Source organism: Cibotium barometz, chromosome 7 (assembly GCF_041138505.1).
Source record: "Cibotium barometz isolate CiBa-2024 chromosome 7, ASM4113850v1, whole genome shotgun sequence".
In the NCBI taxonomy this organism is placed as follows: Eukaryota; Viridiplantae; Streptophyta; class Polypodiopsida; order Cyatheales; family Cibotiaceae; genus Cibotium; species Cibotium barometz.
The window spans coordinates 7,282,523-7,301,641 of NC_141052.1; the positions used below are offsets into that span (position 1 = coordinate 7,282,523).

Below are 19,119 nucleotides of genomic sequence, written 5' to 3' on the forward strand. Positions count from 1 at the left end.
CTCCCGACTTGCATTTGTTGTCGAGGCGATAATTAGGCTTGTCCTGACCTTCAACTTAAAGACATAGAAAGGACTTTGACCCTTATTCTCAAATATGATGCCATTGACATTGATCAATTTAAAGGATAAGTAACAATTGACAATAACACTGGGATGTAACTCCTACCTTTCTACTTGATATCTCTATAGCCTTTGTTCGCTTATCAAGATTAGAAGGGACTAAACTTATTTAGCAATAAGAAAATCAAAATATAAGCTTAAAAGGGACTAAACTTATCTAGCAAGAATATGCTAAGATATATAAGAAAGTTAAAATATAAGAATGATGCTCAATCATGCAAAAGTTTAGAAAATACCTCCCTTCATAGTAATGCAAATCCATACACATCAACTACTTGCTTTAACCCTTTCATATTGGTCCGCTCACCCCTTGATTGTCTTGGTCTCCTTATAGGATATACAATCCACAATTCATATTTTGCACATATATGTATACAAATCCATGTGTGTATTAGAAATGAGTATAAACGTGCTAGTAGGTATGTAGTAGATGACGACATGTACATACTTTGAGACATACATGGTGGATTAGCACTCACATACAAGCTTATATATTGATGATTTATGATGGTAACTTGATTTCAAGTTTTTAGGAGAGCAAAACGAGTGGCCTAGATTTTATCTTTTGATAGATATTGAAAAGATTGACTGCACGAGTTGAAGGACAACGAAATGAGATTTCACAGGAAGAAATCTCTAATATACAACTTTTGTAGTCGCGTGGTAAAGTGTGTGAGGTTTGGCAGCCACGGTTTAGCCAAAAGGCATGCAAGAAGAAGCCTTTGGTAGTTTAAGCACCATGCCGACTGAGAAATTTCACGTGACACGAAGTGTGCACACATGTGGTGGGAACGTGCGAGTCGGTGCTAGTAATTTCTCTCACTTTTATGTGAGGAGTACGTAACGAGACTAGGATGGGCTCCCATGTGCCTTGGCCGTGGAAGCATAAAATGCAAGCCAGCCACCCCATAGTGTAAACTTCCATCGCAAGTTGCCTTAGCTATGGAAGCATTAAATGCAACGTAGCCACCCCAGAAGGGGTTATTCGTTGCTTTGCCACATCATCACTCTTGGCGTTGCAATGTGAAAAGGGACATTGGGCGTGGGTACCTACTCTAAAGCAATGGACTATCGTTTGTGGGCAAGGCTGCAAGCTGGAAATGCTGACGTGGAAAACGCCAGGAAGGGGATCCGCAAATATTTTATCACTATAGCTGGAGATAAAGAAACAGAAGCAGGTTCCGCCATAGCCAGAAGCTTCCAAATTATCACGAGGAGAAAATTCAATACGTTTCTTCACTGAGTGCAGCTACTGTTTGTAGCAGTTTCTGCAGCTGGGCTACACTTGAATCCGTGGGACTAATGGCTTCAATTGTGGCCATGGCCGGCACTTTACCGTCATTGGGCGCGCCACTGGAGGCCTCTGTGGTCGCATCTCGCAGCTGCAGGGCGTCTTCGATGTTTCCATCTCTCTCATTGCAGAGTGTAACGGTGTCTGCAGGAACCCTTGCTCTTCATCGCAAAGAGGCAACACGCAGGTACTTATCTATATTTTCAGTTGCAGTTCATGGTAACATCTCCCACCTCCCCCTTCCCCTCCTCTCTTGTGTTTCCTTCTAGCTTCCATGGTGGGCTTTAACATGGGCGATTCTATTTGGATTTGATCCCACGGATCCTTCCTCTTTGATTTACCGTGAGGCAGCATTTGGAGTTTATGTACTAATCTGCCTTTGCGTCTTTATGGGGTTTCATGCATGGTTTGTCCTTTTTACCATTAGCTTTGATTTCTGATTTATGGATTTTCTTTATTTTATTGGATCCCACTGTGTTAGTAAATTTGTAGCCTTTTCTTTGGGGAAATTCATAGCTTCATTACTGCTGTTTGGGGCAATGAAGGTCCATTGTGGACGCCTTCACGGGGTACCTCTTGGCATTTCTAACTGTCTATTATCTCTGGAGGAGCTTTTAGGTTGCTTTGTTAAGGGAACGGAGAGGGTAGTTGATAGGCATATACTTTCCCCTTGTTTTTTGGGCCCAAAACTAATTAGAACACCATGCTACCACTATCACACCCCTTTTCATGGAGGGTGCGTCTTTGCCTCCCAGCTGCTTATCGGCTCAGCAGCTTGAAGAAGGCTACAATCTAATGCTCAATGGGAACAGCGGTTTGAGCTTGCTATCATCGTCATCCTCAAGCTAAGGACTCAGGAGCAATATTATTCTGCTCACAGTTACATAGCAGGAAATTTCATGTATTCTATGGGCTAAAATTTTGCAAAATCCGGAGTATCTTACAGAATACATCACGAGCTCTGTTAACAAAATCATTCACATACCTATGAACCACAACAGTAGGCTGAACTTTGAAATCATAGGGCTGATAGTTGGTGCATATGGAGCAACCTCATGTTTAAGTTTGAACATCATGACATCTTCTACTGCGATGTTACTGTAACGAGCACCAGATTGTGCGAGAAAAGTTTACTTCTGAATTGAGCATGCTATTAAGGGCACAATGCATGTGTGTACCAAGTGGATTTTGAGGTCGTTCACTGTTGTTTTCATGGTGCAAATCGGTGGTTCAAGATGTTGATCAAATGCTGAGCAAATCGAAGAAGGCATCAGGAAGTTTCGATATAAACTTGAACTGGCTAAAGGTGAGTTTAAAGATTGGAATGGGGTCTATCCTGAAGATTAAGGAGGTGTTAGCTCAACGATGTGATCTTTCAGCTGGAATTAGGAAACCATTGACTTATACATTTTGTGTTCCAGACAAGCAGGTTTGCATCTTACAATGGTGAAGATTTGGCATTCTCATAAGGTGAAAATGAACCGTAGTTGGTTGGGATGACAGCAGTCTTTAGGAGGTGCTGATTCCAAAATGCCTACAGAAAAGGAAAGGGGAGAAGACGGTGCGGTATCTTAAGGATACGTCTCTTTGATAGCGAGTTCATAGAAGAATCATTGCCTTTGTTGTGTTGAGAGATTGTCAGTTCATGTTGTTAAGTCTAGCATTAGGGGAGAGTGACACATCCCTATCAGCAGCATGAGGTAAGTGGCAGCCTGCAGGAATACTGGGCATTCATTGGATATTGGACAGGTCTGCTGAGGGTGGCAGCTTCATGCAGGCATTGGATTCAGGCAGTGGAGAGACTGTTATCAACAAGCAAACCCAGCTATATTTTTCAGGATACTTGACATAACATGGCATCCCAATATCATGGCTTAAGTGGCAGTGTACCTATTTTGCAATCTAAATAGAAGGGTGTTTTTTTGAAGTAGGTGCTTTTCTAGCAAATGACTTTCTGGTCTGGTTGATACGTTGTAAGTGAACCATATCAACACTGCCTGCCAAACTTCTACATTCTATCCTCCTCAAAATGTCTATCTCGTCCAGAGGTGGTTGCAAACTGCAAGGCTTAGTACATGACAGTTGATTTGGTTTCATGAGTGAACCATGCGGACCATGTGATCATATATATTGCTTCATCTTTATATCATGTTTCTTAAATAGCTTTGCATTTGGTTGTCCTGTATAGACTTGCAGTGCGTATGGTTTGAGTTAATAAATAGGGCATTCATTTGTGTGTTATGAAAAATGTTCGAAGCTTGATTGCTGTTCTTTGTTTTTATTTGCAATAGAGTGCTCCAACAAGCTGTAAGTGATGCAGCCAGTCTCACCCAACCGGCTGTGGAGGTAAAGCGTATAGGCATCAGAGCAACATGAGGTGCGGTTGGAAATTCTGGAGCTGACTAGAACTATCTTGCAGGAATCAGAGGCTAAAGGGGATGACACACTTCCGACGCCAACAGTCGTTATAGATCAAGAATCTGACCCTGATGCTACTGTAGTGGAACTCAGCTTTGGGAATCGACTTGGTGCACTTCTTGACACTGTTAAGGATTTTGAACCTTGACTGAAAAAGCAGATTTTCACATGTTTAGTTGGGTTTTATATTGTATAATTTTTTTGTTTAAGCATATTTTGTGAATAGTATGTGACTCTGTTCTTGGCCTTCTCAGTTCTTTGAGGTAAACTCAAGGATTTCCTTTTCAAAGGTTTTGATCTGAGCTCATTACATTTTTAATATAAGTAAAAAATAAGCCCAACTACCTTGCTTCTGCTTCAAAGCCAATGGATGCTCAAAAAAACAATATTTAAGTGCTTTACTGGAAGTGCAGGGTCTGAAAGATTGTTACAGGCCTGGGGTCTACATGCTAAGATCTTGAACTTCAAAAGATTAGGGCTGTGAACAGAGCAAGAAAACCCTCTCCCCATTGCTGAAATCTGCTGCATCAGGATTCAGGAAGCTGTGGCCTGTTCTTTAGAGGGGTACAGCCACATATAGAGAGGAAACAGGTGCTCATACAGCACCATGGCAGGAGGGTCTGGCTTGTATAGGCTGAATGCATGGAACGGTCAAGGTTACGGGCTGGGCTGATTTAGTAACAAGTTATTGGGTTTCTCGTTCGCTTGTTCGAAGCAATATGGCTGTCTCTTTACAGAATATTCAGCGAAATAATGTGTGTTTGAGGTGCTTGATTAAGCTTGTTTTCTTTGGCATGTCTTACCTTCGCTGTTTTATGACAGTTAAGTTTAGCTTATCCAGCCCTGTCCTTTGTGGTTCCTCTACAGACTACACTTCATGTGTGTGTGGCTCTCCTTTGCACTTTGTCAGACCTATTATACATGTTCAGACTGCCGCTCCATGTTACAATTTATTACTGTACCAGCTGCTTTAACTCAGAGGAGACTATTGTATGTTGAGGATTTGGCGAACAAAGATGTGGTGCAAATGTCATGGGCTTGCACTGGCTCCTTTTTCCTTTCTGAGCTGTTTCCTTTAGGAAATGCCATCATGCAGTGGCTGCGTTTATTTTTGATCCAACAATGTCTGGGACTCAAGCGGATTCAAATTTTGAGTCGTCTTCTAATGTGAGTCTGCCCATGTGTGCGCAGATGCAAGCACTGAAGGAGTTGGGTCTGAATGTTGTCAAGAGTAGAATCTCTGTCGAAGGGCCAATAACTCGCAAACGATTCTCCATCACCCGAGCGTGCGTTTGTTTTTCCCCGTTTTTTGCACCATCCAAGCATTACAATCTATGCGTTTTGTCAAGGGGGACATCATCTCGTCTGTGCATGCAGAGACACTGGTCGCAAAATTGAGGATCCAGAGATGCTGGAGGCAATACGACTCACTATTATAAGTAACATGATAGAGTATCATCCTGTATGTAGAGTTTTTATTTTGGGTTATTTTTAGTGTCTGTTTTCTAAAGTAAATGCTCAAAAGCTATGCCTTATTCTACGTCAATATTTGCATGTGTTTCTGCTATCTAATCTGCGTTGTTCCGTCTTTGTAGGAATCAAGTGCGTTACTTGCCATGGGCAATGCCTTTGGTATCAAAGCTCCAACCCAGGTGTGAAAACAAGCCAGTGTAGGATTTTAGAATGGAGAAGGTGGGTCAGGAAAGGGAAGGGGATGGGGGGATTTCTTGCAGTTTACATGGTCATGTTATTTCACGTGCACAAGGAATCCATCTCAAAGCCTCTGATCTCTCTCTCTCTCTCTCTCTCTCTCTCTCTCTGCCTACATGAGCACAAGGATCAAAGACGCGTGGCTGTATACTCACACTGCATGTAGAAGACCTGAGACCTGGCAGAGGAGACTCACTGTTAGTAGCCATCCCGATCATGGATACCTGTGAAAAGGCTGCTTTTTGATCCCATTGGGTTCTAGAGCAGATTGTCAGACGACTATGTAACCCTATTAATCTCCGATGGATGATAGATTTCCTTACCTCATGGTAGACACTAGTGATGGTAGGGTTTCCTTACCTTTTTGATATTTTCTAGTAGGATTTCAGAGATATAGTAGTACTAGTATTATTTGTTTGGATCATCTTCCACCCCCCCCCACCCACCCCCCTTCTTGCCCCCTGCAGAGGCTAATACAACACACTCTCTCTCGCCTTGTTTAGAGAGACCTGCACGTCTCAATAGCATCTTCTCCCCTCTCTTTTCCTTTGAGTGTTTGATGTCCTTATTTTTTAGGGGTTTTCTAAAGTAGCATGGAAGGCGTGTATATCTGCTAAGTCGTTTTGGGCTTTGAGCTTGCAGTTGGATGTAGACATTGCGACACACATTCATATTACTGATGAGGGGCCGCATCGAAGGTACTTCCCTTCTCAACATACATAGTGAAATAGAAAGGAGAAATTCGCAGAGGTTGTGAAATAGATGGGGATCATGTAATTGATGTCATGACGTCTGCTGTCTCAAGTCCGGACAGCATTATTATTTCATGTTTTCTAAACAATGGCTGGCCGACTGGCAGTCTGCTGTACATTGAAACGGCTGATCGGCCTGGCTTGCTTAGGGAGATAGTCAAAGTTATAACGGATACCAATGTTGCATTTGAATCAGGAGAATTCGATACAGAAGTAAGCAGAAACACAGAAAGCTAGCGCAAGAATAACTCTGATTGTCACCAGTGTGCATGCATATTCTTGGTGGTGGGTCTAATGCATATTTCTTTGCTTTTGGCTAAAGGGCTTGGTGGCGAAGGCTAAGTTCCATGTAAGCTATCGAAGTGCAGCCTTGAGTAAGCCCATGAAACAGGTGGTGCCGATGCATTTGCATCAATGTTTCAGAGGTTTTCCAGCACTTTACAGTTAGTTTGTTGTACAGTTCTTCTGAACCAACTCTAAATATATGGCTCATCTTTTTACAGGTTCTCACCAACTGTTTCCAGTATTTCCTAAGGAGACCGGAGACAAATGAGGACAGCTATTGATTGAATTTGTATTAGTATTAAAAAGGCTATATTATTCATGGCCCTTGGCATCATCAAACAAAGGCTTCTGTAAATTATCAAATGGTGGAAGTGTTATATTATACACCAATGCCTTTCACTACAGCATTAAACATTTTTGAGGTGCTTACTAACCTGGAAGACGGTGATGTTTTGGTCTGGTTAGGATGGATGAGTTGGAAGGCAGAATATTTATGCCTTTTCAACACAATTTGTTTGTTAGCTTGCTCTCTACAGCTTCTCAACTTCGGAGGCATGCAGCAATTTCACAGATATTATTATCATATTGTGCTTGTTGGTGGACATTGACTGACTCGTGATGCTGCAGCATAAAGGTTCTGATTGTATGTATATGTGCCTAAATGTGTGCGTACGTAAGTGTATGCATCTATGCATATGTATATATGTGGAGGCGAGTGTGTGTTTTTATGTGGTGTGTGTGTTTGTATATGCATGTGTGTATGCATCTGTGCATGTGTCTATGTGAGACTTTCTCATATAGACGCAAATTTGTGTGTCCCTCTGTCACATGCATTCTCTTTATGTTTGTGTCACATACATAGTCACAACCCTTTCTCACACACATACACGCACACATGCCGTCTTGCATACACACTCTTTCACACATAGAAACTCTCTCTCTCTCTCTCTCTCTCACACACACACACACACACACGCACACTCCACACGTACGTGCATACATGTATGAATGTGTTTATATAATAGTATTAATATAATGCTATTATATATTACTATATTATATTAATTTATATATCATTACTAAATATATTATTATGTATATATATCTTTGTTTTTTATTTAAATTTATGTTTTATATATATATATATATATATATATATATATATATACTAGTATAGATTTAATATATATATTTATTTAATATCCTTACTTATATTGTTATTATATATATTTGTGTTCTATATATTTTATATTTATATATTATATATCTTTACCTTGGGTAATTAAACATGCTTACAAAAAAGCAAGCAAGGATAGAAGACCACATGGCAATGCAATCAAATAAAAAGAAATGGCAAAAAAAGATAAAAGTACACTTTTATTTAGAAGGGAGAGAAGTAGCGCTAGTGCAAGGAAAGCAACACATAGCATAGGCTCATCGCCACCTACAAACTCTTTTTCTTCGTAAATTAATCAAGTAGATAATAATCCAAAATTGCCAAAGTTAGCAATAGGGGTTTCTTCTAAACAATATCAATTCTCACTAATATCATATTAGAGAGTTTGGAAAAATCCCATTACTTTGGAAATTTGGTTTTCAATCTACTTTTTAATGTATCTTAAGCATACCAATTTCAAAGTTGTCGGAGAATATGGATTTTTATCTTACTCTTTAAGAGTTTCAACGATATGTCACATGAGGGGGTTGTGACAAAATCTTAAGAGTTTACCATGTTTTTCATTTTTTAATCTTGTTGAATGTGAATTGGGATTTTTTCAAACTTCTTAATATGGTCTTCACTCCTCTTTTGCAACTAACTCTAGAGACCGTAATGTATGTGAAATTATCCCCCTTGCCTCTTCGTCTTCCTCTTCCTCCTACTTAGCTGTTGGCATGTAGAAAATGCAATTTAGAATGGTTTGTCTCATGGAGTTATGGGGAGAGGTAGAGGAGCAACTATAGCATTGTTGGGTGCTTTGATCAAAGAGATGTGCCACCTTTAGATGGCTCAAATATCAATCTACTCATGCTTCCATCAAGCCGTCTTAGAAATTTGTATACGAGAAGATCTAGCTCTAGTCGAAGCAATCCCTTGCGTGTAATCATTTTAGAGGATTTGCAAGCAGAACTTTAGAAAACTATTCTTGATATCTATGCCAAGTGTGGTGCTCTCACCAAAGCACCACACTTGGCGATGTTGTACATATCTTACAAGCAGTGCACTCCAAGAGAAAAAATCTCGAGAACGAAGCTTCTCAAGCATGCTCTCTTTAGACTTGGCTGCTATTCTATAATGTTTACACCAATCATTTTGGCATACTCTTGCATACTGTATGGTTGTTCTTCATTCCCACTGCATCATCCATAATTGCTTCATCAATAGGCTAATTTGTGGGATGAAATTTGAGTTGATTTTTATCTAATATGGATTGATTTATAACACATTGTTGAGCATTCATTTGCTCCACATATTGCTACCTGGCATTGTACAAAGGTAGGAGTGTATCAAAGATGTCATGTAAGCATATCTTTTGTTGTTTTTTTACATAAAAGCAAGGGTTGAATTGAGTTCTCATCATTTTATATGGTGATGACATGTTGCTCAAAGACCCTAATGAGGCAAAGATTGCAACCTTTAAGGTTGAATTACATGTGTCATTTGAGATGACAAATTTGGTGTAAAGTTGAGTTACATGTGTCATTTGAGATGACATCTTTGGTATAAAGCTCTCTCCATAACATTACTTATTGATGAAAAGCTAAACACACAAGGTTAGAATACATAGAAGGGTGCACGTAAACTCACCTTCCAACTATAGATTCCATCTAGAATCTTGCTCGAGCCAGGGACTAAGGTTCCACTCCCCATAGGCTAAGCCAATAAGCCCTAGCATCCCGTATCACCATAGCCTTTCCTAAGGGACCCTCGGAAGATCACATGTGAACCACAATGTCCATGGTAGGATCAAGACTTACTATGGTCTAGGCATAGACTTATAGAACCATTTATATGGTAGTGATGAGTGGAAGTATGTTAATAATGGGTCGGGGTAGTGTTTCCCTCTTTAGGAGGTTGTTTTTTTCCCAAGTGTATATACACACTCTCATGAGTATATATAAGTGACCTTATCATGTCACTTCACTTATACTTCACTAATTCTAATCAATCTACTTTAGAGTGTTTTGTTTCTATCTATCTCTCCTTGCTACTTTAGAATTTTCGCGTGTTTTGGAGCATTTTGGGTGCGTTTTGGGACTCGTTTGCATGTTATAAGGTTTTTGTAGGCGTTCGAGGGAGTGTAGTTTGAACTATTTTTATTTGATTTTGGGTTTTCTATGTAAGTGCAGAAGCGTTTGGTATTTAGAGAGGGCTATCCTCATCTTCAACATCGCATCTTTGAGCTCATCTTTAATAGCATCATCAACATTATCATCGATTTATGCATTATTGCTAAATATCATTTCCACACTCTACACTTTGTAATTTTTCATACACTTTATAGTTTTCTTACCTATAACCAAGTAGTTGGGATATTTACATTTTCTGCTAGACATTAGTTATTTGTAGGCTAAAATGGTAGAGGCAATGATGTATTTAGAATGCTTTTTCTTGAGGACAAGTTTGATGGTACTAACTACCCTTTGTGATCATATATGATGTGTCATGTATTAATTGTCAAAGGGCTTTAAAATGTTATCATTGGCATTAGCACACCCTATCTCGCCACCATAAGATAGTACAAGTGCTTTGGATGGTGACATAATTTAAATATAATTGTGGTATCTGTCTCTGCCACTCCCACAATGGAACAAGCCCAGGTGGGATGGCAGGGATGCATAAGTACATGCATTAGTAGCATTTTCAATAAAAAGGAGCATAATTCTTCCTATTCTCTCATATAAAAACTATGAAGCATGCTTGGGATAAGCTTTGTTACAGTAAATGTGAGTGCATATATATAACGTGCCAATGCATGACTCAATGCTGGACTATGCCTCAGATCGAAAAATTCCAGGAGGCAAGTAGCACTATGCTAATGGTTGGAAAGACCATTAGTGACAACAGGTGTTTTGTGTGTTTTTAAAAAAAGGGAAGGACTATGCCCTCTACAGTGTGGATTCTTGTTCCTCCCTCTTATGTGTGAACTCTTTCCTTGATCATCGTCTAGGATATGGCATATAACATGGATCAACCCTTGATCTACATGGGGAGTGGAAATAAGTATAGGCATATTGTTCTACCTGTAAGTATTGTTGTCGCCATTCAGGTTGTTCACCCTCCCATCCCTAATTCCTTTCACTGTATTTTGGCAGTAAAGTATATCCACTTCTTCCTTCTATTGGATGATCTTTCTTCCATCTATCAAATGCATTCTCTTTAAGAAATGCCACTATTTGCACATCTAATAGGTCAGTTGGATGAGGGTTCTTGAACTGTGTTTGATTGGCTATAGGCACCCATAAATCTGTAACCTTCCATCTCTGCTTTTATATGTGTTCTTTCATATTACCCACACAGGTGGATAAGCTAAGTATGGCCTATTTTCAATCATTTTGGCTATGGGAGTTTGTACTCCAAGAGAGGGATCATAAGAAAAAGGAGGGTCAAATGTGGTTACATGCATTAATGCTTGAAAAAATAATTGAGGCTATAGCCCCATGGATTCCCTTCTTTGATCACTTCCAAGTAGTCCTTATCTAGCAGCAACTCAAAGACATCCTCTCTTACATATATTTGTTTAATACTGTTAGTTGCCATGGGAATGTTCTTAAACACTTTACACTTGCATTGTTCAAGTGGCACTTCTGTAAAAGTGTTAGGATTAGCTAGTTGTTCCTCTTTCATACATGCTTCCTCATCCCACCTTTGCTCAGTCTCTCTAGAAAGTTATAATCCTAATGTTGCTCTCCTCTTGGCACATAAGGCACAATTTCTAAGCCACCTATGCACTGTGAAAGAGTTAGAGCTTCTAAGTGATTTGAATCTATAAAGTAAGGATAGATTAATTTTTGTAACCTTTGTTCATTTTCATGTAGGCTGCTTGCAAGATCCCAAAGGCCATGATATTTATTTTGCAACTCGTGGATTTCCTATATTTCTACTTGTGGATAATTGACCAAATCAACATAGACTCTTGTATTTGCATTTGAAATTATATTCTTTAAATAGTTGTGTATGGTGAAAAGGGTTATTTCTGCCTAGCAAGTGTTGGTAGACATTCGTTCACTACTTGCACACCATATATCTTTTAACCACCAAACATGGTCTTCAACCCATGCTGAGCGGCTTCAAAAATTATATAATTCAGGAGAGGAGCTGACAATACTAATGGTGGATCACTTTCATTCCATACCTGGTTAGCATAATGTTCATATCCCCATGCTTTCAAATTGAGGATAAATGGATAAATAGGCAAGAAAAAATAATATATGACATCCTTCCTCCTCTAAATCACCAAAGAACAAACCAAAGACTAGAGTGGGCAGCACAACATAATGTGATATTTGCATAATACACAAACATTTGAGCATAAAGAAAATTTTATTACATTGCAAGGAGAGCACAATGTACCATCTTCTCCTTTGATATGTAATATTGGGCTCCAAAAGCTTTATTAAGATAATGGAATAGAACAAATATTTTTCTGTTATACAATGCCTCAGTTTAAAAACCATTGTGAAAATTTTGATTCAAGTATTTGTGAAGTAGTTAATTCTTCTTTGAACAATTTATTAGAAGAATTTAAAGATGTTTTTCGAGAAACATTGCCAAAAGGTTTACCTCTAGATAGAGGGATAGATCATCCCATAGAAGTTTTAAAGGATTCAAAGCCAATTAGTAAGTGATCTTATAGAATAAGTTTGACAGAAACACAAGAAGTTGAAAAGAAGTTGGCTGAATATTTAGAACAAGGCTTTATTATGCCAAGTAAGTCTCCCTAGACCACCAATATTTAGAACAAGGCTTTATTATGCCAAGTAAGTCTCCCTAGACCACCAATATTATTGGTGAAGAAAAAAGATGCATATATATGCACTCGTGCATATATTATTGTGGATTAAATTTAATCACAATAAAAAATAAATTTCCTATTTCTATGATAGATGAGTTATTTGATCAATTCAAAGTTCTTGGTGCTTCCCACACCATACATGAAGATAAGGTCCCCCATTTTTAGTTCTTTGTGTTTCAGGTTATGGTCAAACCAGTGTTTTCTCCATAGTTTTTCAACCATAATCCCATGCAAGGCAATCAGTCGGGTTTCATTGAGTTTCTCAAAGTCAACCAACCTCTCGGCTACCACATTTTCAGTGAGCCTTTCCTGTATGGCAATTTGCAAGCTTGGAACTAAAAATTCCATAGACATTACCCATTAATGCCATAAGCTAGACAAAAGGGAGTGTACCCTATATGATGTGCGATAGGACCATCGTCTTGCAGTTAGCTTATGTTCCCAATCCGTTGCTCCATGGACCAAAGAAGTGCTACATATACAAGCAATTGAGTATTGATAGAGCTAGATAATTATTCCATACATATGAAAAACTCCAACATTCCTACATTTGAATGACCGTGTTTCCTAGAATCGATTCTTGTTCTGAAGAGTGTTCTCATTCTCCTAGTGGCAGCATTGTGAACACCTTCTTACCATGTAAAACCATTGTTTACCATTGCAATAGGGTGGAAGGGCATTGTTCTAGGTTTCCACTAAGGCACAAGACCTCTATATAACTCTTATGACACATTCATAAATCAAGGATTCAAACTGTTGACTAGTGGATGCTTTTATCCATAAAGATTGTGAATTGGTTAGACTTAGGATCCATGTAAGTCGTTAATTTCATGAGTTATTTACCAAATCAAGATTAGTAATGGGTGCCAAATTCTCCTGATGAAAGAGTTCTACTAAGGTTATGATTAAAAATGGTGGGCTTATCGATACCAGACATGCTGATCTAGTCTTCGTTGACATGCATACATCATGAATAGAAGTATCATAACTGCAATGTATAATGAATTCCTAATCATCTTGTGCATAATTTTTTGACTACTTTTCAGCACTTGGTGCTGATGTATCAACCATAGCCATGCCTAACTCTTTGTTCTTCTCCTTCTCTCTAGCCTTTTTTTACAGTCATTGATGTAATGGCCTAGCTTCCAACAATAATTGCATTTTCCTTTCTTCTTCGGTTTATCACCCCCCTTCTGGGCATCCTTTCTACTAGGCTGATTTTTCCATTGGCTTATAGCCACCTTGAGAAAAGACTTTGCCTTTACCTTTTTGACTAGTAGCAAATATATGATCTCCCACATGCATTATACTAGTTTGGTTTTGCCGAGATCGCTCTTCTTGGAAGAGCGCTGCAGCCCACTCATCAAAATTAAGGGCATTGGGATACCCTTTATCATGAGTCCAATTTTAGATGTAAAACCTTGGTATAAATCTGGTAGAGCCGTGAGTAAAACCTTGGTATAAATCCGGTAGAGCCGTGAGAATAGTAGATACTAAAGAACTATTTGGATAGGCCTTATCAATAGATGTATCTAATCTGCTCCCTAAGATCTTTAATCCTTGTGAGGAACTCATTCATTAAATCTCCCTCATTTCACTCTAACTCCTTGTGCAAGTAGCCACTCGTACCTCGTTACACACCTGGTAAAACGCAGGCGTATCCCAAGCACATTTCCTAGTTTTACATGAGCAAATATGAGGAATACTGCTCCTTTTTAGTGAAACTACCACACTAATGCATGTGCATCTCTGCCATCCCACCTTGGCTTGTTCTACTATGGGAGGTGCAGAGCCTGATGTCGTAGTTACATCATCAGAACTTGTATCACCATCCAAAGTACCTATACTATGATGTTATGCTGGCAAGATAGGGAGTGCCTCAATGCCAATAACAACATTCCAGAGCCCTTTCTGAGACCAACATAGCACATCATATAGGACCAAAACAAGTAGTTGGTCTCGTTAAGCTTATCCTTAGCGAAAAGCATCATAAATACATCATTGCCTACTATTTTGCTTATAAATAACTAATCTTTGACACATAATGCAAAGATCCCAACTACCTATTGGTACTTTCAATTCCCACTAAATTCAATCGAAATGATAGTAGATCACTAATAACGATGAAAATCGAAATGATAGTAGATCAATAATAACGATGAAAATCCTACAAAGTGTATGCAAAATTATAGAGTGTAGAGAGTGAAAATGATACTTAGCAAGAATGCAAAAATCTATGATAATGTAAATGATATTGTTTAAGCTATTAAAGAGGAGCTCGAAGATGTGATATCAAAGATGATGTGTCATTGTTTACACACCAAATACTACTATTGTGCAGAAAATCCAAAATCAAATAAAAACAATTCGAATCGACACTCCCCGTGGGATGCTTATGGAAATTTTATAGCATGCGAATGAGCCCCCAAACGTGCTTGAAACTCTCTGAAACCACGCAAAAATATTGTTAACATAGTGAATACATACTTAAGCACACTATATGGTATACCTTCTCCACCTAAGAGGATAGCTGTCTCAGAAGAGAAACTCGAGGAGAAGATAACAAGGGGATGGGAGCCAAGAGAACTTGCTTTGATACCAATTGTTGGAGTGGTGGTCAATCTAGAAACACACACATAGATACAACAAGCAAGAAGAGATAGATGGAAGCACAACACTCAAAGTAGATTAATGAGAATAAGTAAGTACAAGTGAAGTTACATGATAAGGTCCCTTACACACTCATAAGAGTGTGTACATATACTCGAGGGAAAAAACCTCCTAAAGAGGTAAAAAAGTAGCTAATTTGTTATTCTGCAATGTCTGTACCATCCATTTTCACATACTCTTGGATGCCTATATGGCTGCCCTTTCCTCATCCTTTGCAGCATCCATAATTGCCTCATCAATAGGTTGATCTATGGGCTGAAATTCAAGCTGATATTTAGCCAGTATGGGCTGATTTGGAGCACCTTTTTGAGCATTCATTTACTCCACATATGTCTGCCCATCATTGTACAAAGATAGAAGTGTATCAAAGATCTTCTGTGAGCATACATTTTTGCTATTTTTTACATAAAAGAGTGTATTGAACCAAGTTCTCAACAAAGACATCCCTACTCACCAAAATCCTCTTTATGGCCAGATAGTAGAGTCTATACCCTTTTCTTTCTGAGCTGTATTCCACAACCCACCTTATCATACAACTTATTACGTTGTTGTAACTTAGGCACAAGAGCATAAGCAAGACAACCAAAAACACGCAAATGAGCCACAGAGGGATTCGTGCCATTCCAAGCTTTCATAAGAGGTAATTAATTGTCTACAAGGTCTTGGTGGGGCATCTGTTTAGCACATAAGTGGCACACATAACTACCTCTAACCAAAAAACATGAGCCAAATCCTAGCCTTTAACCATGTAACATGCCATCTCCTTGCGAGATATGTTCTTCCTCTTAGCCACACCATTTTGTTGAGGTATATAAGGCACTGTGCATTAATGTTTTATGCCTCTTTAAGCCATATATATATGAAACACCTTTAATATATACTCTCCCCTCCCTTGATCTATATGAAGGGTGTCAACTTTACCTGTAGACACATTTTCGACCATAGAAACAAAGTGTCTGAAGCATGTAGAAACCTTTGACTTACCTTTAACGAATACATCCAAGTGTGCCATGAGTAGTCATCAATAAAAGTCACAAAGTAGAGAGATCCCTGTACATCACTATGTATAAGCTGTAATTTTTGGATAGCCCTAACTGATCCATCTTTTGAGAGTGACGCCTAAAAAGCATCCCTCACATACATGTTAGATGGGGACTCAAGCTTTGCAACTCTAATACCATCTCTTGCCTTTAACAATGCAATAAACTACCGAAATTCAAGTGACCAAAGCGAGCATGCCATAGCTCCGCATCACTCATAGCATATGTGATAGTAACTAAACAAGCATTATGTGCCAATCTCTCATACCATCCAACCTATAAATCGCATGGCTTAGAATACCATAGATACCACCACAATAATGTCTCTATCACTCTAGTCATAACCTGTACACTTGTCATCAACAAATGTGATTAATGTGGCAAAGACCGAGCAAGTTCTTTTTGATGCCTAGTATAAACAAGACTTCTGAGACAAGACTTCTGAGAGAGTGATTATCCCACCATTTGTAGCAATGAGAAAAACCTTACCAACTCCTTTTATTGGATATAAGGAGTTGTTTGCACATGTGACTCATCCTCCTTGAGAAGCAGACTCAAGTGAGAAAAATAAATCATGATGAGAAGTAATAGTGGTGCTTACTTGCACCACTATTAAAGTACCAGACATACTGATTTGTCACTAACATGTATACATCTGGAAAGAAAGATCATGACTATAATGCACAATGAATGTCCAATCATCTTGTGCATAATTTGCTGACTAATTCTTTTCAGTACTTGGTGCTTATGTATCAGCCATAGCCATGCCCGAGTCTTTCTTCTTCTCCTTCTCTCTAGCCTTTTTCTGCATTCATTGATGTAATGGCTTCACTTCCAACAATAGTTACATTTGCCTTTCTTCTTAGGTTTATCACTCCCCTTCTCGGCATCCTTTTCAAAATGATTCTGTCTTTGGCTTATAGCCACCCTGAGAAAAGGCTTTGCCTTTATCTTTTTTATTGGTAGCGAATGCCTGATCTCCCACATGCATACTAGTTCGATTTTGCCGAGATTGCTCTTCTTGTAAAAGCACTTCAACCAACTCATCAAAATTAAGGACATTGGGATTACCCTTCATCATGAACCAAAGTGTAGATGCAAAACCTTGGTATAAGTTTGGTAGTGCTGAGAGATACCAAAGAACTGTCCGGATAGGCCTTATCAGTAAATGCATGCCAGCTACTTCCTGAGATCTTTAATCCTTGTCAAGAACTCATCCATTAAGTCTCCCACATTGGACTCTTAACAACTTGCGCAAGTAGGCCACTCATACTTCGTTACGCACTTGGTAAAGCGCAAGCGTATCCCAAGCATGTTTCATAGTTTTACATGAGTAAATATGAGGAATAATGCTCCTTTTCACTGAAACTGCCACTAATACATGTTCTTGTGCATCCCTGCCATCCCACCTAGCTTGTTCTACTGTGGGAGGTGCAGAGCCAAATGCTGCAATTACATTAGAACTTGTATCACCATCGAAAGTATCTATACTATGTTATTGTGCTAGCAAAATAGAGATGCCTCAATGCCAATAACAACATTCCAAAGACCTTTGTTCCTATTAAGCTTATCCTCAATAAAAAGCATCATAAATACATCATTGCCTGCCATTCTGCCTATAAATAACTAATCTTCGACACACAAGTACTTCCAATGCCCAGTGAATGCAATTGACATGATAGTAGATCACTAATAATGATGCAAAACTTGCAAAGTGTATAAAAAATTATAGAGTGCAAAGAGTGAAAATGATACTTAGCAAGAATGCAAAAATCGATGAGATGATGTTAATGATACTGTTGAAGCCATTGAAGAGGAGCTCGAAGATGCAATATCAAAGATGATGATGTCACAATTTGCACACCAATTACTGCTACTATTATGTAGAAAATCCAAAATCGAATAAAAAGAGTTCAAATCGACACTCCCTTGGGATGCCTCTATGGAAATCTTATAGCATGCAAATGAGCCCCCCCGAAACACTCCAAAACACGCAAAAACATTGTTAACATAGTGAACACATAGTTAACAGCACACTACATGGTATACCTTCTCCACCTAAGACGATAGCTCAATCTAAGAGCAACTCAAGGAGAAGATAACAAGGGGATGGGAGCCAAGAGAACCAGCTCTGGTATCAATTGTTGCAGTAAAGATCAATCTTGCAACACACACATAGCAAGCAAGCAAGCAAGGAAAGAACACTCAAAGCAGAATAATGAGAATAAGTACAAGTGAAGTGACATGATAAAATCACTTACACACTCATAAGAGGAAAAAAAATCCTCCTAAAGAGAAAATATTTTATGTTTCTTTCATACTGACTTTTTTTTTATTTAAAGCTGTGTGTCTTGATTGTGCATCTTTAAGGAGCTTTGTCCTTGTGTCATTCTTTGTGCTTTCCAAGCTCTCCCCATCATAGATTCACCTTCATGAGTGGACAATGCCTAGTTTCAAGACCATATCCATGATCTCATGATTAAAGCACGCAAGCCCTTGCATGGTGTGCAAGCTCATAGAGACCACGCATGACTGGAGAGAATAGGGGGTTCGTTCCTATAGTAGGTGAAGCCCTCTTTTAAAAGTGAAACGGAAGTTTCATAATTTCTTGGAAATATTTTCAATTTTGACCAAGGCCAGGATATGCAGTTAAATCTTATCATTACCGAAGTTTGAAGAGCACCCCTTCATGTAGATTCAACGGAAAAAGCTTCTTCACAGAGAGCTGTTTGCCCATATCCTAAAACCTTCAAAGTTAGAACAAGAAGGAAATTGTTCTACTCATCCTCTGCCTCCCTTGAAACACACATAATCATACA

The 19,119-nt window shown here is 38.9% G+C and overlaps 1 protein-coding gene across 1 annotated transcript; it reads left to right on the forward strand.

Annotated features, from left to right (window-relative positions):
• The first annotated feature begins 1,270 nt into the window (after positions 1-1,270).
• On the forward strand, positions 1,271-7,157 carry LOC147636636 (ACT domain-containing protein ACR11-like). The gene is made up of 10 exons (XM_086800088.1): positions 1,271-1,598; positions 3,703-3,757; positions 3,831-3,956; positions 5,021-5,115; positions 5,207-5,291; positions 5,425-5,481; positions 6,182-6,237; positions 6,399-6,504; positions 6,614-6,682; positions 6,795-7,157. Exons 1-10 carry the CDS (start codon positions 1,423-1,425, stop codon positions 6,855-6,857), a joined length of 888 nt encoding a protein of 295 aa, XP_086656214.1. The 5' UTR covers positions 1,271-1,422; the 3' UTR covers positions 6,858-7,157.
• The last annotated feature ends 11,962 nt before the right edge of the window (positions 7,158-19,119 follow it).